The 23,334-nt window shown below is 36.0% G+C and overlaps 1 protein-coding gene across 2 annotated transcripts in view; it reads left to right on the top strand.

The window, feature by feature from the left end:
• The window catches only part of LOC145674555 (uncharacterized), an 80,327-nt gene that overhangs the window by 54,388 nt on the left and 2,605 nt on the right, over positions 1-23,334 (top strand). For both annotated transcript variants that reach the window (XM_081744729.1, XM_081744727.1), the window contains exons 6-9: positions 523-590; positions 2,787-2,840; positions 13,247-13,300; positions 19,735-19,788. In XM_081744729.1, coding sequence (XP_081600855.1) covers positions 523-590; positions 2,787-2,840; positions 13,247-13,300; positions 19,735-19,788 — 230 coding nt within the window. The remainder of the gene's footprint in view (positions 1-522; positions 591-2,786; positions 2,841-13,246; positions 13,301-19,734; positions 19,789-23,334) is intronic.

Below are 23,334 nucleotides of genomic sequence, written 5' to 3'. Positions count from 1 at the left end.
CGGTAGCCATGGTCTCCCCATAAGGTCCAATATAAAAATTTTTGTGCCGAGAAAAGGTAGATCATCCCGTTAAACCTCACAGACTATTTATCCATGCAATAGTACTCTTCGCCAATATCGTTTTGCATTACGTTTTACGTGCCGTAAATACCTTGAATACTATTTCTCTGGGACACACAACAAACTGTCCACTTTAGCGCTGACACCTACTAGACGAGCAGCCACAATTAAGACCCTTTAAAACTGAAAAACTTCTTCAATTTTCCATTACCACACCAAGACTGCTTCGGTACACAGCTTCATTTTATACTGCCGGACGTATATAGACCGCCACCTATCATATCAAAAGCAACTCTGAAGCACTGTCCACAAATGATCAGTGGTATCACATAGAAATATTATGTCTTGCAATCTACAAGAGTTTTCATTACTTTAATAACGATCTACATTTATAAATAATATCTTGTTGTTAACTTTAGTGAAAGTACTCTTACATGATTAAGTTTTGTATATATATTTCAGAATTTCCGACTGACCCGTGCCAAAAATCCCATATGATGGTGATGTGTTTGCGTCAAAAATCCGAGCTGGTATTTACTCATATTAAATCATTTTAATTATTTTATTGGGGTAGTTAATGCTTAGTTAATATAAATATTAAAATAATAACATTAATTAAATTTTCTTAAAATATGAAGAAATTAAAACAAAGTATATTTACTAGCAAAATGCATAAGAGAACTATTTTATAATTTGCAAGCAACTAAATTGTAAGCAATATAATTTTTATAGTGAATTTATATTATAATATGTATAAATACTGTCAGCCATTGCAGTGACCTACTCAAGATCAAACATTTACCTGTAACTATACATCCAATGTACATACGAGGGAAGTCCCAAAGTAACCGATCTAACAAATAACAGAAAAAACAAAATTTAAAGAAGTATATTTATTTCTCAACATAGTCTTCCTTAACACGAAAAATGTTTTCCCAGCTATGTTCAACAGTTTCGATACCCTGTTTTAAGTGAGAACCGTTGAGCTACTGAAGATAGCTATTAATAGAAGACTCCACCACGAGCCATTTTTTTTTTTTTTTTAGTTTTGAAAGATAAAATAATCAGAGGGGATAAATCTAGCGAATAGGGTGTGTAAGATAACAAATTGAACTGTAACTAATTGGTTTTGACCATCACAATAACTGACGTATGAACTGGTGCATCATCTTTATCAAACACCACCTTTTTCGCCAAATGAAACCATTTCTTTTTCTTGATTCCACCAACCAAATGCTGCAATACATTTGCATAGTACTTGCCGTAAATTGTTTTTCCTTTTCGATCATATTCAATGAAAATGATTCCACTCGCAAACTTAAAAGTTGACTCCATGACCTTACAAGCAGATGAATTGTTTTTGCTTACTTTGGAGCCGCTTCGTCCCTTTTAGTATATTGTTTTGACTGTTCTTTTGTGTGAGATGTGAAGTGATGAACCCATGTTTCATCTATGGTTATGAATCGACCCAGAAACTCGGCTTTATTCCTTTGAAACATTGCAGCACGCTCGATTGAAACATCCTCACGTTCCATTGTTATAAAGCAAGTACCAATGTTGCACACAGCTTTCTCATATTCAAATTTTTTGTCAATATGAGATATTGAATACTTTTTGAAGTGACTACCATGTCTACTAGCTCGAATATTTTCAGTCAATGGTCCTCCAATAACATTTTGTGGATTCTTCATCATAATTGATGTAGTCGCCTTATTTGGCCGATCACTACGGTGTTTGTCTTTGTACCTCGTCAGCCTTTTTAAAACCAGGCACTTAATATGTTACTGTTATAAACGAAGGAACAGACTCCTCCATACTACAAACTCCTCATACATCTAGCTCGGCTTTTATATTGGTCGGACTGAAACCTTTCAAATGAAAATATTCTATCACATAACGATGATAATTGTTTCCATGTTTACAAATTCAATGAGAGCGTTCACTATCAATGACTGCCAAACAAATACTAAACAACGCAGTCTTCAAGTTTCAAACTTAAACTTTACAAGGTTGGTACTTTCGACCATAGTAATGTTTTTCAAACAAAAGCCGCCATCTATATGTCAGGCAGTGTACTTCTGGGATTACCCTCATATATATATATATATATATATATATATATATATATATATATATAGAGAGAGAGAGAGAGAGAGAGAGAGTAACAAAAGGTACAACAAAATTTCAAGGGTGGATTCCTTATGGGTAGATAAGCAAAAAAGTTCATATGACCATATGTCGGGAAATGCATCTTTAAAGAGTTACGGTCATTGACCCCCTGATGGTGTGAAATAGTCACATTCTGGTCGCTCCTTAATGTGACTTAATTTAAACCACAGTAACTCAGACTCTAATTGAGCTAGGAAGATAGTTTTGGTATCTATGTATTCCTGAAGGACGACGCCTTCCGCCGATATGTATTTTATGTATGTAGGGGGTACCACGGCGGACAGGGAAGTGTAAGTACGTGCTTTTTGTTGTTTTGCATCAGAATTTTGGGGATGTCATTCCTTCTCCCTTGAGGGTACACTCATAAAATGCATATCAGCGGAAAGCTTCATAATTTATGAACACATTGCTAATAAAGTTATCTTCCTAGCTTAATTAGGGTCTGAGTTGTTGAGCTTTAAATTAAGTCACATTAAGGAGCGACCAGAATGTAACCAGAATATATATAATTTAGGATTGCTTCTAGCGAGTTTATTTACAACCAATTCATTTTACAGTTCTACGATCTGACTGCAATAGAGAAGGTATTACCATCTGCAGAAGCTCTAAAGGTGAATTTATTCTACATTAATATATTACTTGTATGTGTACTTAAATGCATGCATGCTTATATGTATACTTACTTCTATGTTTTGAGACACTCAGCATATTTCGTAGAGTAAAAGAGATGATACAGAACTGATATTTTGAAAACAATTGCTGATAGCACAAGGCTAAACTTGAATGTTCCTAGTCTAGATTTTACTTGAGTTTCATATGATACAAGAAACAAATGACACAGACTAAATAAGAAAAACATGTGTGATTAACATATATTCAAGAAACCTTTGTTTCAATGTGGAGTAAAAATAAAGTAAAAGGCATGGGCCGCCTCACTCAAGCAAATCACTCCAACGCAGGGCCGGCGCTAGCAGTTTTGCCGCCCTGGGCGGTACTTTCTCATGCCGCCCCTTTAATCCGCAAACCTATTTTGACACAAGACGTTCAAGTGTCACGAAAAAGTAAGATGCGCTATTTAAAAACATGTATGAAATGGAAAAGTAAACAAAAAATTGAACTACCTCTCTCGAATGTTTTTTCTACGTAATATTTAAACGACTCTATATGTGACACAATATTCAGTATGCTCGATTTCGCTGTATATATGCAGTCTTGGTATATATGTGATACAGCAGCGCATACAGAAAATAAAATTTTAAAAATATGCTTTAGTCACGACAAAGAATTTTAATTTTTATGCTTATTTTATATCAAAAAGTGTTTCCAATACAGTATGGAGCATAAATATAATATAGTGAATCAAATATTACGGCAAAATTAAGTGATTAGCCTAAGCCTTATGTACTAAAACACGATAGAGATATACAAATTTAACATATTTTAATTGAGAGAAAGTTTTCTTGCTTCGATGTGAGCAAATTCCTTTATCACATTCGCGTAGTTCAATGTTTCAGCCAATTCACGTTCTATTGATATCCTAGTTAGACCATTCAAGCGTTAGACCGTAGATAGTTTTATATAACTTCCGTCTCCACTTATCACTGTTACCTGTAAGGTTAACAAAATCCTAAGTGCAGCACTGACATTGGGAACAAAGTCATATTCCTCAATTAATTTTAAAGCTTATTCTGGTGAACTTTTAGGCTTAATTATAGCGGATAACATGGGGTTAGTATCTTTCGATTCGTCGTGTTAAAATGCTGGCAAGTTTACTACACTTTTCAGACAACAGTTCAGGTGGCATATCTTTAAGATTACTTATATCGTAAAGAAAATCGAGATACTCGCTGTAATGTTTAAGTTGCTCAACCCTTTCTCTTGAAGCTAACATAATCAGGTCTAGAACTTTGTAATAAAATCGATCTTGTATCTTGTTTGTGGATTTTCAATAGCTTCATCATCTGCCTCGTACTGAAATTGTCTCTTCTTACGACTTCGAGCTTGCACTGTATTACTTATCCGTGGATCGTCCATATCTAATACTGATGGCAACTCATCGTATCAACTAAGATTGAAACTTTGTATCATTTCTGCTGCTCTCAAAGTACTCAGATATATTTTAAAGAAACCAGACTGCACCCAACATATGAGAATCAATGCTATGGACACTTTTGCTTACTATGTTTGTATGGAGTAAAAAGTCATACCAGATAACAAGTGAGCAAAAGAAAGTAGTCACGCAGCTGGTTTGCTATACACAAAGCATCGCGGCCGACCATTCTATCCAGTCGTTCTTTCAGAAAAAATATTCCGGGGGTCACACTTAGTATTCCGGCGGGGAACTGCTGGTACTATTCTATTTATTATTATATTATAGGCGTATTATTTTGGTCTCTTTCGGGCGGCACTCTCAGAGCTCCGAGGGGGCAGTGCCCCCCAAAATCATGTCTGGAAGAAACACTGATTCTATCTGTTCTATTATCGTTACTTATTTGAAGTAAGACATCATAAACCTCACGTATACTACAATATTTTGCAACTCTCAACAAAGACAGTATTTTATTTTTAATTTATTCACTAAGAATTTGAATAATTTCATTTTGGACATCTTTTCCTAACTAATGGTGGTATTTAATTGTCCTCCCATGGTTCTTTTCATGTGTTCGGCCATGAGGCTGTCAAACTTTGCAAAAAGTTCTACCAGTTTCAGAAAATTACCATTATTACTCCTATAACGTTTGTTAGATGTTCTACGTAACGGTAGACATTGTTCACCTAAAAACTGTATTATTGCAACTAGTCGTTCCATTACGTTCTTCCAATGTTGTGCTTCGGCATTTAACATTTTCTGGTGTTCTGCGTCAATTGTAAGACCACTCTTCAGTCTTATCGATAGCTCCATCCACCTTCTTTGCGACTCAAGGTGAATAGGAGACCTATCATGACTAGCCAAAGCTTCAGAAATGTGACGCCAATTGTTGTTATCAACTGTGAGATATTTTACTTATGGATCTTGGTCTATAACGACATCACTATGTGTGATATTTGTGCTCGCTTTTGTGGTGAGATCTTCATTCATTGTATCTATATAAAAATGTGAAGACGAAGGTGTATCACTAACAGAGAGCATTCACTGAATTATATCTCCTGACTGACAATTCTTCATTTAAATCTTTTTTTTTTTTTTTGACTCATTTTCATTTTGAGGAACGTTAAGAATTTATACACCCTGCTGATAATCTTATCTACGTCGCTGCAAGAGAAATATTGAACGGGATACATGTGGCTAGTAGTTTGATAATTGAAAATGATAAGTGCTCTGAGTTTCCTAAATGAGTATTTTCCTAAATGTGAGTAAGTTTAATTACATTCTCAGGTGAACACCATGTGGACTTAATATGAAGCATTATATTTTGATAATATTCTTTTCTTCAAATTTTGCCGCCCGTTAGACTTGCCGCCCTGGGCGGTGGCACGGCCCGACCCCCCGTCGCGCCGGCCCTGCTCCAACGTATTAAACTAAATAGCGTTGTAATCGAGTTATTAATGACATATTATACTTGGTCGGGGAGACCTGGATTCGACTACCGGCGGGAGCTTGTGGAGTTCGAATTCCATGTTAAGCAGTAGGTTCACGTCTCATATAGCCAATCTGCTAAAAGGAACACTAAACTCAAATCAAATCAAACATTTTACTCTGAAATACCAATAACATTTCAATTCATTTTCGAGAAATGTCACCTAAAAATAATTCACCTTAAAGTAAAATATCTGTTATGGATTGTTTTATAGGAAATGGCTTAAGCCATACATTAAGTTTATTAATGAAATATTGGTTTATAAATTAGAATCAATCTTGCACGAGTCGTGTTTGATTGAGAAAATTATTTGAAATAAAAGACTAAACTACTCCTTGTTGATATTTTCTTATCCAATATTATCGCATTATTCATGGGACTTTTCTTTTCTTTTTTTTTTTTTTTTTTTTTGAAGTATTCAAAATGTAGCCTGAGTTGCTCTTAAAATAACTCGCTTTGATAAAAATACACTGTCAAGACTAAACCACCTCTTGTAGTATAATCTACATTAAAACAACGATCCTCGTGCTCAACCACAACAAAAACACCCTGCAGATGACGAACATAACCTTTCAACATGTGGCGTACTCATCATCACCAACCAGGATGTATGAGAATTCATGAGAATAGGATACATGAAAGACACCATAGCACCTTCGAAGGTATCAGTTTTGCAATATTGATCACTCCTGTCCACCTCTTGCCTTCAGAAATATCTTACTCTCTCTTGGCTGTGTTAGGGCTCTGACAGCTCCTTATCACAATCATTTGGCTGCCTCTAGACCCTGAGATTTCCTACCACTCTTTTGACTGCGTCTGGGTACTGAAAAAACCCAATCCTTTTCTCTTGGCTCGTCTGGGTAAAGAGGTTCTCGCGAACTTGTCCCTCGGCTGCGACTTGGCCTTGGGACAACTTTGATCGTCTACCACCAAACTAAACAACTCTGTTAGTCCTGGGGCAAGGTTTAAAAGTGTACTGTACTGTGTCACAGGAAAGTTTGATAATAAAATGGTTGGGGAAGAAAGCAAAATCTCGTATATCATCTCTAACAACCTGCTTTCCGCACATGTTTACAATATTTTCGTTAAAACTAGTTTACGCAATACTATAGAGTTATCAATAAAATGCTTATTTATCAAATATGAACAAAGTCATCTGACAAGTAAACCTTACGTTTGGGTGAATCGAGTTGCTGACTGAGACACATATGAGAAAGTAGTACTAAATGTGGTCAGTATTTCAGTGAAGTTATAGGTGCGAAGCTCCAGATACAGCTACCAGAACATCACATGGAAGTACAGAATAATCTTCATACAGTTGGAGGTAAAAGCTCTGTAAGACCTCTTGTAACGACAAAAGGTGAATAACAAATATATGGGTGCATATTAGGACTAGGGGAAAGTCATATAGTAAGGGTATACCTGACGGCGGCCATTTTGAATTAAGGTTAAGTTTTTAAAATAGGAATAGGGTCATGTGATACATGATTTAAGGCGAAAATTTAATCAGAAGAACAATGGTGACGTTAATTTTGATTTACGCGCAATTGGTAAAAAGTTACAGGGAAATTAAATATTGTAGCAGCATATGTATTAATCCTTTACTCCACCTTGTAAATTTTGTGTTAATGATAATAATTAAATAAAAAGCAGGTGGATAAATATTAGGTCTATGGTAAGAGTTGCCTTGATGGCGGCCATGTTCAAATCCGCCATTTTGAATCGGACAAAAACTTTAAACAAAACGCATAACATTGACACCTTATTAATAGCAAATTTTTCCATAAATCCAACGATATAACCATTTTTCCTTTATCATTAACCAGCAATTTGTTATCGCATAAACAAGTTGCTAATTTAAGGAAAAATGACCAAAGTGGAATTGAGTCATAATTGAACTTGGGTCTTTCTTCCAGAAAAGTCCTCAATTAGTACAATCAATATGTAGTTCAGAAAAGAGTGCGTGACTTGCACAAATGCTCTGCTCACAGTGAGCATACCTGACAAAGGCAATCGAGTTACACTTGACACATTTGTCGTTAACAATTCCGTCAAAGCGGTAGTCGTAAGGAGCGATCCAACGTCCAGGTTCTTCATTCAAATATCCAGCCTGATTGAAAGCGAATCGAATCATATTGCGAAAACGAGGTGCACTGAACTGGTAAATTGTAAACGACTGAAGTTGTATGAACCTATCACGATGCCATATGTTCACGTCACTTTCTGTTACTGCTGTATCAGTAATGAAACGAACAAATGCTTTGTACGGGCGAAAGAAGTGAACATCTTGAGGCTGAATGCCAGTACAACCACTAGGTATTGTCTGTTCACTCTAGGATGGAAGATTGTTTACAAACAACAATTGTAGTGCGAGCCTCAACACCTTGCTTCTCACCCCTACATGGTTAATTCATGATTGCCAGGCACGTGAATCGCCGAACCGAATGTACCTACTTCTGCACAGTCATAGAACAATTATTATTACTACATAAATTGCTGCTTTTGAGATGATAGATATTAACGTTATCACAAATCGAGTTAGTTATTATGTAATACAATCTTACATATAATGCACACTCAATTTTGTACAAGTGTTCTTGTTCGAAAGTGTGCGGAAACTTTGTACGCCTGGCAATATTGGAAGCATATAGTTTGTATTGTAAACAATAAACAGAGAGCGAAGACCGTTAGGTTCGCTGGACAGCATTGTTTTCATGATAAGGCGACAGAAACATATTGTACTGATTGTAAACAGGGGCTGGGAATTTCGATGCGAGTATAGGTGGAAATATTCTTGCCACATTATTGCCTGTTGGTGAAGGTTTGCAATGTTGCAAACTGCCAAGTCTAGAATTTCATACTAATTGAACGAGCTTTGAGAAGGATTAGTATGATGCAATAATTATAAATACTAACAACCATAGAGTTAAGTATTAGGAAATAAAGCATGCTGCTGTAAGAAGAATATAATACACATTGTATTACGTGTTCAAAGTACAGTATAAAGCGAATTTTAACATGTAAACATTTTAAAGCAGTACGCATTTACCCTGTTTGAGTGCCCTTACCAGACACTGTCCAACACAAAAAAAAAAGCATTAAAATAGGTAGATCGAGCGTGGGCATGAACCCAGCTCTGGCTGATATTCCTTATTAAGGTTTTCCTCAGTCCCACGAGGTGAATGCCTAAACGATAGCTTCTGTAAGGCAGAGGCGGATCCAGGACGGACTTCTGGGGGGCGGTGGGTTTTAATACTGCTACTTAGAGCTACTTTTAAGAGTTTCAAACTCCGGGATGTGTTTTATTTAAATATATAAAATAAGAAAGTTTTCTCCGGGGGGGGGGGGCAATCTCCCCGATCGCCCCCTGGATCCGCCACTGCTGTAAGGCCAGAATTGGATAGAACACTGAGGCCCCAGAATTGGCGGGAAATATATTACGCCAGAATATTATGTTGCCAAAATTTCCACAAATATTATGGTGGTGGGTTCCGATATCCCTTTTTCGTTTATATGTGTTTAAATTCATTATGAAGTAAAAGTAGAAGTGTTTCTTTCATTCTCTATCTTTCTTCTTATCTTTCTCATCCTCGCTCTCTTTTCCCCACCTTCTTAAAATTTGAATACATCCTCCTGTAAGTTCGTTTCTCTCCACAGACCAAGGTTTAAAGAGACCAACCTGATATAGTTAACTATTAGCAGAACTATACCAATAAATTCACATTAGAGACAGCGCCGTAACTTAGATTTTTTCTGGGGGGCAAGTATTAATACGTGTATTTGGGCCTCCTAGAAAAAGTTTTTTTTCCCATTCTTGGGCCCTCCTCTTTCTATCTTTCCCTTACTATTTATGTCCCCCCGGAGCCTGTGTGCCCTCCGTTACGGCAAGGTCTGCGGGTCCGTTACTTACACCCCTTGGCCCCTTCCATACATAACAAATTAATTCAGGGGACAATATTGACAAATCTCAAAACTATACGAATAAATGTTATTTCTAGGGCTCCTAATAGTAGACGTTTTTTTACTGAAGTGGGCCCACGACTCACTTTTGTTTTATTTACCTTCTGTGCGCTGCTTTATGTAATGTAGTGAAACTGTTTGATGCTTCATTTATAATTTCATGTTCGTATCGTATATGGATTAAGAAAATTTTGCCTCAAAATGGGCCCCTTCGAACGGCGGGGAACCTCCCTGAGGGGCAGTTGCCCCTCCACTGCCCCACACAAGTTACGGGCCCTGATTAGAGAAGAAGTAAACTGTTTCGAAATTTACGCAACTTGCAAATACCAAACCCTACTAATGCTAAAGTTGATGAGTTAGTGCCACTGTTTCCACTGCGATAAGGGTAAAGAAGGGGTGGGACTGTTAAGATTCGCTAGCCAGGTTTTGTGTCAAAACACAGCGCCAAGCTACAGTAAACGGACAATATCAGTCGCTTGATCAGAGTAACTCCTTCGGGCACACATTGTGACGAAAGAATGTCGTCTTTGTTTGCACTCCACAAATCAAGTAATAGCAAGATTGTCTTTCTATCACGTGGAATGCCTTTCCACATGACTTCCATATAGAAATTCTTAAGATCCTGTTTTGTCATGTTCGCTGTTTTACCAGTAAATGAGATTATATTAGCCGGATCGGTCGGCTTTGATGCAGGGAAACTGCCTTTTGGTTCAGCCACCAGCACATACATGGGACAAAATTTCTTCTGCCATTGACACAATAGGCATTATCATATAGGAATGAGATATTGCACTTACAGATCCAACTGCTTTTTATTTAATTATTATCATTAACACAAAATTTACAAGGTGGGGTAAAGGACTAATACATATGCTGCAACAATATTTAATTTCCCTGTAACTTTTTACCAATTGCGCGTAAATCAAAATTAACGTCACCATTGTTCTTCTGATTAAATTTTCGCCTTAAATCATGTATCACATGACCCTATTCCTATTTTAAAAACTTAACCTTAATTCAAAATGGCGGATTTCAAGATGGCCGCCGTCAGGTACCCTTACTATATGACTTCCCCTTAGTCCTAATATGTACCCGTATATTTGTTATTCACCTTTTGTCGTTACAAGAGGTCTTACAGGGCTTTTACCTCCAACTGTATGAAGACTATTCTGTACTTCCATGTGATGTTCTGGTAGCTGTATCTCCTAAACCCCTGGAGCTTCGCACCTACAACTTCACTGAAATACTGACCACATTTAGTACTACTTTCTCATATGTGTCTCAGTCAGCAACTCGATTCACCCAAACGTAAGGTTTACTTGTGAGTCATTTTTTGATAAAATGGCCCGAAAAGCTCACCTGAATAACAAACTACTCCTCATAGATTGTTTTATGGCCAACGAGTTCCGTTCTATTCAGTGGCGTAACTAAGGGCTTTGGGGGCCACTCCGCAGAAAACGTGGAATGGGGCCCCATCTCTACGTCCTACATCATGATTTGGGGGCCCAGTGATGGCTTGGGGCCCTCCCGCAATGCGGGTTCTGCAGGGCCCTTATTTACGCCCCTAGTCATATTGTCAATTTATTAATAAAATGGACTTGCGAAATATAAACTAAATTTCTGCGATTGTTTCTTTATTTTCTTCAGAAAACTAATTTTTTAAAGAAAAATCGTCGTTCACTAAAGCATCCTTCATTAAATTAAAGCATCATGCTTTTTAATTTATTCTCTTCTTGATAGAAATAAAATAAGAACCCTCAGTAAAAAATTTTATGGAAAATCTAAGTTTGAAATTTGGTGCGGTTACGTTAAACGGTATAACGGCTATCCGAATGACAGTTATTGGCGAGTTTATTGCTAGCCGAGTCATCAAAAATTGAGAGGTACGATGGTTTGTGCCAACGTACCCCTACCAAGGGAAAAAGTTTTGGAGAAGTAACTTATTTTAGGGAAGGAAAATCGTGGTTAGATTTTGGCAGGAGGAGGCTAGTCCATGATAATGGTCCCTTACTATGCTCTCTAACTTTTGGCATTTGACCAACTTTCGCTCCTGATGAATATAATATTGACAAAACTAGAAATTTGGGAGATATTTCTATTTGTGGAAAGTTCGAGGGTGGGCCAAAACGTAATGGTTGAATTCTTGTTGGTAGCTCTTGTTTCTGGAGTATACTGGATATGAACCAGGTGAGTAGTTGCCTAAAAACGTATATAGTGTGTATTATTCCTCCCTGGCAGGATATATTGACACCCTGAGAAGAGGAAGTGGGTACAGAACATTGGTATTATCTCGTAAATATTCGCAACGGTTGATATAATTTTATTTCATGGGTTAAAAGGATATTGGAAACTCTTTAAAAACTTATTTTTGTGGTAATTTACAGTCAGTATAAAACAAACGCCAGTCCTTTTATTTCTTCTTAGATGAATCAACTGCTAGGATTTACTATCGTGGTACATGCAGTTATTCTGTTTAATACAGTCGTGTACGTCACATTACATGTTGGTTTCCCTTTTCAGCTTCATTTATTTGGATTTTCATTTTCAGTTACTAAGCTATATACTATTTATTTATTTTCCTCACGTGTTGCTCTGATACTTTGTGTGAGAATATTAAATCCAATATTACGTACTGTAGATAGTAAATACAAACAGACCCACTGTCTCGTAAAACATTGAAGACCAGGAGCAGCTTCCCAAATATCAGAGGGTGTCAGCTATGTAAGTGCATAGTGGGCATTACGACTTACAGGGTAGTAAGCAAATGTCATATAGATGGGTTTCGACGGTCACAATTGTCATCAGAAACGTACTTGTAGAGGTATGGAGATAGTAACAATCTCACCCTCACAACACTCTAAGCCCGTATTTATGTCTGTAACTGATCTCATCTTAACCAAGATAAACACAGTATAAAATTCATCGCAACACACACCTTGCACAGATGAGAAAAGAAGTTCACAAATCACTAAAGTTATCAGTATCGTTATGGAGATATCGCATGATAACCTCTATTGCAAATTGATACGGGTTTTAGAGATCTTTTTACTGTCGCTCTGATATGATAAGTTTGGGTTTCGATGGTCATGAGGGTACAAGAAAGAGTGGAAGTCCAACTGAATCATCTATTCTCATCAGATTTGACACAATAAATCAGTCAAAAGCGTTCAAGCCAATATATAATGCATTATTACTATTTTGACAATGGAAGCTTTAGTTCCCTTTCTAATTAAGTGTAATATATCTCAGACCGGGCAGTAATACAAAGAACAATGAAGTTGTATGAGACCAATAACATACATCTTTCTAACTATATGAGGATATTAATAGTTTGTTCATGCATTGGAAATAATTGAACTATTTATGGTAACATTCGCTTCGAATTCCCCATTTTTACCATGTAACTATTAAGTCTTGTTATGTTTCAACATAATTTATTGCTAAATTATCTTACCATTTATAACTTATCTGTTTTACAGTTGCAAAATCTGACTGTAGTAGAGAACGTTTTGACACCTATTAAAACCATTAAGGTGAGCGTATATTTATTCTATCAGTACGTTATTTGTGTATATACTTGTAATTATATGAATATTCGTTTTCTGTACATTGTCTAAACACTAATCATATTGAAAAATATAACAATGTTATTACTAAAGTTTTTTATTGTATATTTAAAAGGATTACATCCCAGTGTTGGTAGCTCAGATTTCAATTAACCTAGAGACAGGAGACAAGACGAAAAATATGCAAAATGAAACGTAAAATATTAAAATTAGTTACAAATGTATATTCAGCAAAACTTCGCCTCAAGAGAACGGAAAAGCAATAATTTACTTTTTTTCTTTTTTCTTTTTTTGAGATTGGAAATGTTAATTAGCACGAAGTTCTCTACAGAGTATAATAAGGATCACGCAATGGAACTTCACATAAAAATATTACTCCTAACTTTGCGGTACATTTCTGGTCACTAAAACTGGGACTGCCTTTCAAAAACTAAGTCCAAAAAGTTGAGGTTAGATCCTTAGATTCCTCGGATCTCTTTATAAGAAAAATCTATTTTCCCTCCATTCTGTTACATAAAAACGTGCATATTCTCCAATAGAAGCAGACTGGTAGTATATTGACTCCAAAAAAGTAAAATCTGGCCTATTATACGAGGGCAAGTCAAAAATTATCTACACTTTTCATTCTACAGTTTATTTACATGAAGCTAAGGTTATACTATCCACATCATTTTCCTACATAATCTCCCTCCTTATCAATGCACTTGGCCCAACGGTCAAAGAGTTTACGTATTCCTTCCAAATAAAAGGTTTTCGGTTGGTCGTGAAGCCACTTTTGCACCGCATTTTGCACGTTTAAATCTGAGGCAAATCGGCGACCGAGCTCGTCGCGGAGAATTTGATGGGCAGAGCCATGACTGATGTTCAAAGCAGCTGCCACCTCATCGATAGTGATTCGCCTATTCGCCATCTCTCGAGCTTGCTGTATGTTGCCATCTGTAGTGAAAATTGATGGCCGTCCTGCTCCGACTTCATGCGTTGCACTTGTTTGACCACTTTTAAACTTCTCGAGCCACAAAAACACACTTTTACGTAATAGTACACTTCTCCCATATTGCGATGATAGTCTGCGATGAATGTCTGACCCTTTGACAACCTCCGACCAGAGGAACCGAATCACTGCTTGTTATTCCTCTTTGGGGCAAACTTCTAATGGAGCAGCCATGATATATCTGCAACAGAAGGAAGAAAAATGGAGGAATTAAGGTCACACTTTCACAGCATTACCACAACAGTATAACAATAAAGTATGCGAGGACAGAAGACAAAGTACGCAATGTAAGAAAAGTTATGACAAAACACTAGATAATTTTTGACTCGCCCTCGTATGATAGGAAATTAAAGACTGTGGAAAGTGTAAAAATAAACGGAAAAGATTGATACTCAAGCAATCTTGGCCTAGTCTATAATAAAAGTTTCACATGCTAATGTTTATTTTTGACATGAGGTCGATTCCTAGCTATGGAAGCTTTTTGGTAAATAATAATTTGCATAATATAACAAAGAGCATTCATGTTCGAATGCAAGAAATTTTTAAATATAAATCATATCTGTTTAATATAGTACATTAGAACATATATATTATAAAATCCCAACTCCATCTCTCCTTGGCTCTATCGTTTACCGTGACGTAGGACATCATGTTCGATTCCTGGCGGGAGCTCATGCGGTTCTGATTTCACGTTAAATAGGAACACTAAACAACATGCAGAAGGGTCAAATGTTTACTCTTGAACAGAAACCAATATGAAAAGACGTTCATCCTAGAAAATAATTCGTTAATAATTTGTGCAAGCAAGGGCGTCATTTCTGGAGGGCAGCCCGGACGTTGCCCCTCTCCTATCACCAACTGAGTGTGATATGAATATAGTACATTTTAGTCAGTAGTACGATAATATACTAATAAAGCACGCAAAACTATGTACATCGTAGAGTCTTGTCCCTTCAACCATTCAAAACCTGAAATTAGTACTGCGGCCAAGGGGAATCATTCTGCAAGAAAATAAGTAGTCACTAATTTGTTTCAATACTAACAGTCTCATTTCTGCATATAGGAAGATGCAATAAAGTAAAAAAAAAAAAAAAAGACGGAAATTTGAATATTGTAAAGATTGTCCTCCTTTTCCACTTCAAATATGGATATTTTAAAATGCTGAAACACTTATTTTTAATGAATAGATTGTATACCGAAGAGCATGCCTCCAGCTTAAGGAAATCCCAATATTGCACGCTTTCGGAATAAAGAAAGTGAAATTTTAATATTTTATAAATTTCGTCTTTTCTTCCATAGACAGGCATTTTCGAAAGATATTCCTTTCTTTTAAATTAAAATATTAACATATTGCCTGCCGGACATGAATCCCCAAGATTATGTACAAGGTCGAGTCCTTTTTTAGGTATACAAAACTGTATGGAATAAGTTTACGTGTATCGATTTTATGCATGGCCTTCCAGGGAAGTCACCTTGTGTATCAATTTGATACACATGGCAGCCAATGTGTTAGCTGTGTGAAGTTAGCCCACAAAATCTAGATAAAATTTAGAACTCTATATAGAACGATTGCCCATCGTTTGCCCATGTTTGCCCACCCAAAATGTTTGTTTGCCCACAAATAGAACCTAAGTTATACGTAAAAAACAATTTTAGGGCCAACTTCACACTGGCACAACAAAGTGTGAAAATAAAATATTGCAACATGCAAATCGATTGCCCACGTTTGCCCAACAAAAATTTTTGTTTGCCCACAAACAAACAAAAAGTTATAAACAAAAACTTTTTTACGCCTAATAAAATTTACAAGCAAAATAAAAGATTTGTAAATATTTATATTCTTTCTACATAAAATATTAATTGTTCATATTTCTCTATCAAAACCAACCATTTTGCGCTACATAAACGGAAAATTATGGAGCGGACTATGCATCCAATAATAACAATGACACAATCATATTACTGCATTTGTAGTATGCAAATTGTAAAATTGCGGAATCTAAAATTTTTCTATATGTGTAAATAAAAGAACTATCATTAAACAAACAAAAACATTTGCTGGGTAAACAAAACCATTTGCCGGACAAACTAAAGCAATCGTTGGGCAAGTCAAACAAGGGCATACATAGGGCAATCACAATTTGTGATTAGAAACATAGCCCGCTTGAATTATCACTTGTACTCTCAAAACGTACGAAATTAGGTTCCAGCTTCTTTTCTATCGTTGCGGAAACAAAAACTAATCCTGGGCACACGAAATCAAGTACTGGGCAAACAAGGGCAAACATAAGGCAATCAATATTTGTGATTAGAAACATAGACCGCTTAAATTTTCACATGTAGTCTCGAAAACGTACGATTTAAGGCTTTTCTATCGCTGGGCAAACAAAAGTAATGCTGGGCAAACGAAATCAAGTGCTGGGCAAACAAGGACAAATATAGGGCAATCGATATTTGTGATTAGAAACATAGCCCGCTTAAGTCTAAGAAACGTACGAAATTAGATTCCAGCTTATTTTCTATCGTTGGGCAAACAAAAACCATTGCTGGGCAAACGAAATCAAGTGCTGGGCAAACAAGGGCAAACATAGGGCAATCAATATTTGTGATTAGACACATAGCCCGCTTAAGTCTCAAAAACGTACGAAATTAGGTTCCAGCCTCTTTCCTATCGTTGGGCAAACAAAAACTAATGCTGGGCAAACGAAATCAAGTGCTAGGCAAACAAGGGCAAATATAGGGCAATCGATATTTGTGATTAGAAACATAGCCCGCTTAAATTTTCACATGTAATCTCGAAAACGTACGATTTAATGCTTTTCTATCGCTGGGCAAACAAAAACTAATGCTGAGCAAACGAAATCAAGTGCTGGGCAAACAAGGGCAAACATAGGACAATAAATATTTTTGATTAGAAACATAGACCGCTTAAATCTAAGAAACGTACGAAATTAGATTCCAGCTTATTTTCTATCGTTGGGCAAACAAAAACCATTGCTGGGCAAACGAAATCAAGTGCTGGGGAAACAAGGGCAAACATAGGGCAACCAATATTTGTGATTAGAAACATAGCCAGTTTAAGTCTCAGAAACGTACGAAATTAGGTTCCAGCCTCTTCTCTATCGTTGGGCAAACAAAAACTAATGCTGGGCAAACGAAATCAAGTGCTAGGCAAACAAGGGCAAATATAGGGCAATCAGTATTTGTGATTAGAAACATAGCCCGCTTAAATTTTCACATGTAGTCTCGAAAATGTACGATTTAAGGCTTTTCTATCGCTGGGCAAACAAAAAGTAATGCTGGTCAAACGAAATCAAGTGCTGGGCGAACAAGGGCAAACATAGGGCAATCAATATTTGTGATTAGAAACATAGCCCGCTTAAATTTTCTCATGTCCACCTGTGTACGTTTACGAGTACTTGCTATACATTTTTCTCCGTGCGGTTGTTTCTAATCACAAATATTGATTGCTCTATGTTTGCCCTTGTTTGCCCAGCACTTGACTTCGTTTGCCCAGCATCAGTTTTTGCTTGCTCAGCGATAGAAAAGAAGCTGGAACCTAATTTCGTACGTTTTTGAGACTACATGTGATAATTCAAGCGGGCAATGTTTCTAATCATAAATTGTGATTGCCCTATGTTTGCCCTTGTTTGACTTGCCGAACGATTGCCTTAGTTTGTCCAGCAAATGATTTTTTTTACCCAGCAAATGTTTTTGTTTGTTTAACGATAGTTCTTGTATTTACACATATAGAAAAAAGTTAGATTCCGCAATATTACAATTTGCATACTACAAATTCAGTAATATGATTGTGTCTTTGTTACTATTTGATGCATAGTCTGTTCTATAATTTTTCGTTTATGTAGCGCAAAATGGTTGGTTTTGATAGAGAAATATGAGCAATTAATATTTTATGTAGAAAGAATATAAATATTTACAAATCTTTTATTTTGCTTGTAAAGTCTATTAGACGTAAAAAAGTTTTTGTTTATAACTTTTTGTTTGTTTGTGGGCAAACAAAAATTTTTGTTGGGCAAACGATGGGCAATCGACTTGTATGTTGCAGTATTTTATTTTCACACTTTGTTGTGCCAGTGTGAAGTTGGCCCTAAAATTGTTTTTTACGTATAACTTAGGTTCTATTTGTGGGCAAACAAAAATTTTGGGTGGGCAAACATGGTCAAACGATGTAGCAATCGTTCTATATGGAGTTTTAAATTTTATCTCGATTTTGCGGGCCAACTTCCAACACCTCAATGTGTTAGATATACCGAATTTTACACCTCCAGCTTGATTATGCTTAGATTGATCTTTTTCTGAAGAAAAGAAATGAAATTTAGATGTTACAGAAATGACTTTTTTCCAACCTTAGAAACAGAATTTCTTGAAACACTGAAACAAATATTTCCATACTTTAAATTTTAAAGTATTTACCGAATTTTATACCTTTATGTTAAACGAATCCTTACATTCGTCACTTTCAAAATAAAGGAAACAAAGGAAAATCTGGATATGGAAATTTGGAAAAGAAATGAGATATTCAATGCACAAGGGATTCAACTTCAATTATGGTCATTTTGGAAATACTTCATCTTTAAGATCTCTATCGGAAGCCCTCTTCATTGCCAAAAATATTTATGTCAAGATGCTGAAAAAAAAACTCTTATAATGTAAAAGACAGTGTACACTTTAGCATGTATTTAAACGGAGAGTATGGACTGTTGTTCCTTGCTCACAACTGTAAGTGATTGAACTTAATACCTTGTGCTCTGAACTCCCAAAATCGTACATGACATGCATGTTGTAATCAGTCACAAATTAGTCAGGTTAAGAGTTAACTAACGTAGTTGCAGAATTCTTCCTCAGTTAACTACCGATTGATGTTAGTCAACTATACTTCTCTCCCGTTAGGTAATTATTGTATTGTTAAGACATTTTCCGTCTAAACAAGAGTATCTTCTATACATCAATTTTAAATCGACAGTACTAGATTCTTGACTTCAAAGGAAGTTACTTATTGTTGCAAGAACATCAAATAAGTATACGGAACTAAAGTACTTTATCATTAATGCTTTTGTTTGTACTCTTTTACCTTCCACGTCAAATATAATACCGATTAGAGAATTCATCTTTAGTATAAATTTTCAAGTTCTTACTAACTTTAGGCCACCTGTGTATGTAACATTTTTTTCTTAATATCGATCCATAACCTCTTATCTTCCTTAGTGATATGATTTTTTAAAACAACTTTGCTTTTGAACAAAATAATTGCCTCATGGCTGCGAAATAAAATAATAGGCAATAGAGTTTAGAGATCAAATCATTGAATTTATTAAATTTAACTTGAAAACAAACTTTGACAGTCTGTAACTCAAATTACTACATGATTTATAATTTCTATATTTTTTAGTTGCCAAATATGACTGCAGTAGAGAACGTGGCGCCATCTGTTAAAACTGTGAAGGTAAGTACATCTTATTTATATTAATGTGTTTCGACACGGTCTATATACTAAGGTCTAACGCCATTGATCTATGGTCTAACGCCATGGTATATCGTTTCGTAACATACAGCTTTCATAATATTGTACTAGAATATTCGGAGTTCAGACTCTAATTTATCACTGCAAATAAAACAAGAAACAAGGAACAACGTTGAATGACACTGAAGATGGTCTACTTTATGAGTAGAAATGATTACATCAATATTCGCTACTGTGTCAGTAAAATTAAAATTTTAAACTTTAAATATCGAAAATGGGAATTACCCCTGTCCTAAAAAGTATTAGATTGGTGCGAATATGATGCAAAAGAAAAAAAAAGTTGAAATTAAAATGCTTGATTTATCAATAGGTAGCATCTGCAGCCATATATATAGTGCAAGAGGTATGGTTTCATGCTGCAGCTCAAGGGAAGTGTGCAACGTCCTTTGAGCAACACTTGTGCGTGCTTGTTCTTTTGGGGGATAAAGTGCGGTGAAGTTCATGGAGTTCATTTGTATAATGTTCTACAGTGATGCTATCGGCTCGACTGAGAAATACATCGTATATCAAGCGGATCTTAGATCATCATACCAACAACATCTTATATGGGCTTACAAAACCGTTCTGAATTTTGATCAAGTTCCAACCACTATTCTGATCGCTTATAATAGTCGCATCACATTCACTTTTTATTTGATGTAACAATCCGATATACGATACTCTCTCGATTATTAATTACTCTCAGAAAATTGTACATCACAGGAAGGCGATTCTTGTTGGGTGGTTTTAACTCATGTAGCACTTATGAATTCTGCTTTCTCGCCTTAACAACAGCATGGGCATGGTTAACGACACTAATGTGTTTTATGCGTAAGTAGTACGCAATGGTACGATTTAAAGGTATCCGTTTCCTTTTTTTTTTTTTTTTTTTTTTTTGAAACGCAATTGAACATAATGTTGTAGCGCACACTGGGCTCATTTTGCAGTGATTTAACACCGAGATGAATTGTAACAAAGAAATGTGGTTATCTTTGCAGAATACCTCAGCTTGAATGCATAAATATAAATCGCCTTCAATTACGTGCTCTCCATGATGCATTCTCGCACTACCAGCATATTACCTCCTTACTGTCTGGGTACCCCATCCTGTTTCCTGGAGTTTGTTTTACACGGAGTTTTCGATGTTACACGCGTGAACCTAGTCCATCCTTATGTTGTGTAGCTGAGATGAGTTGATATCAGGAGTCATAGCGAATATTAAGTTCATACTATTCTTAGATGTGGAAAACACAAACGAATGTACATTAAAATGTATATATGAATCAAATTTTCTTTTTGATAATGTTCACCCAAGTTTTAATTGTCCTATGCTCATACGACCTAGCTTTGAACTTAAACACCATATGTAACAATCTGGAGTTTTCTTTTTACATACCCTGTAGTATACAGTGTAAACTAGTATCTAATTATACAAAAGGTAAGCGTCTCAACCAAAATATAACAATTTAGTTTTCTTTGTAACTTCACCGTAAAGGGTTCATCGTTACTGGTTGTACCCAAGTCTAAAAAGGACTTGGAGCATTGCACCTTTAACATGTCATCGAAAACAAATTGCGGAAGTATACCGTTGATGTCGTTCGAGACATAAGCACCGCATGCCTTTACAACTGGAAAAGTTACTTTACCATGATACTCTTTCTGAATAAGTCGAAGATTTGTTTGACTGTTTACTTCGTACTCATTAGGTCACTATTGTTGGAGTTCGAAATAAATAGGCTGAATTAACGTGTATTATTTGCACTCTGTGGTCAGTTAAAATCACCAAGACAATAGCTTTTCATTGGCTATCAGGTAAATTTCTCTCAGTTAACAACAAATGGATATTAATCAGTACACATGTGTCCCGTTTCTCCTCCCTTAGAGTATTGTCAAGTCATAATTCATTAAAACATGCTTCTGTCAATAACAAATCTTTCCACTGAAATTGATGAAGACACTGTTATTTCCCTTGGATTCACGTCTCGCACAATTACACATTAACTTTGCAAGATCATGAAATGAGACTTCAGAAAGCAAAATGGTATTTCATAACTGATATCAGAACATTGTCACTTGTGTGGATACCGAAAGCAGTAAATCATACGCAGTGACAATACTAATCCGTCACTCCCTGTCCTTACCCAGTTCACCTTCATGCCATGTGTATCAAAACTATCGCACAGTTAGTATATTAATACCAAACCCCTTGTTTCCTTTTCATGATGTACTACTTGAAAGCAATGTTGTCATTGAAAATCATTGCTACTTGGGCTGTTAAATATATTTAAATATCAGCTTATTAGTTTGCTGAAGTACGAAACTTACGGTTTAAATGAAATTTCTAGTTTGTGACCCATTGTTATGATCCATACGTTAAAGGAAATGGAAATAAAATAAAATTAAATGATTATAAACTCATTAGTGGAATGAGAATATGGGAGAAAACGGCAGAATCCCGATGAGAACGCACAAACACGATGTTGTCCACCACAAACTTCTGTGTACTGAATCAGGAAAATCTCGCTCCAAATAGAGGTGCTGTATCGCTAAGCACCATGCCCTAATAAAAATCCTATATTCCACAGCTTGTCGTAATTGTCGACTTGTTTGGATAAGTACTTGTCCTTGTTCTCAAAGGTACTGTTCTTTATTATTATTATTTATATTTATCACCTGACATGGTATATCAAGAGAAATATTTCTGGAGATTTCAATTACCAATAGTAATAATTGATTCTTGCAGTCTTGTTCCGTGTGTATTGCTGGCCACACTGAGTTCATTGTTTCTTGCATTGCTATGTCTCACATGGGATTTATGCTAATTGCTTTGCTATGTATTGCATACCTATTGATTTCAGTCAACAAGTTCGAGAATATCTTTTGTGAGAGTATTAAAGGAAATAATTCTAGAATAACCTAATTTTGTCTATATACCACGTACTTGAATCTTTCTGTTCGGAGAATGACTTTCGGTTTGTAGATTCTCATACGTGGGAGGTAAAAGATTATTGTAGAGTGTAGAAGATTCATTAAAGCTACTGGATGATAGAAGGAAAGTGTGTAGTTGAACCTGGTGTAGCATCATCCTCATCTGAACCATCAGTATGAACATATTGTCAATTACTTCTTCATCACAATCAGAGTTGATACCACATCTGTGCTTCTGAAGTGTCTCTAATTGCATTCTAACAGATATCATCAAAATACGGAAACTCAAAACTCAAATTGTCAAGATCACCATTGACAAAGATTCACAACACTCCCATTCGGTGTTTGTACTGTCTTTCTGTCATGAGATATGCAACTCTCTGTGCTGCAATCAAAGAAGATATCCTATACACACGATAAAGTAAAAGTTTAGGATTGCCATGAACAGAGGATCCATCTCTAAGATAGTATATAAAACCAGTTCATGTCACTACTCTTTTTCTTCAGTCTTGCTTCTTTTTTGCTTCCCTTGTCTCTCATCAACAGTCAATCCCACTCAGT

This window comes from Thermobia domestica, chromosome 17, assembly GCF_964235325.1.
Source record: "Thermobia domestica chromosome 17, izTheDome1.hap1.1, whole genome shotgun sequence".
NCBI classification, from domain to species: domain Eukaryota; kingdom Metazoa; phylum Arthropoda; class Insecta; order Zygentoma; family Lepismatidae; genus Thermobia; species Thermobia domestica.
This window is presented reverse-complemented; position numbering and strand designations above follow the sequence as displayed.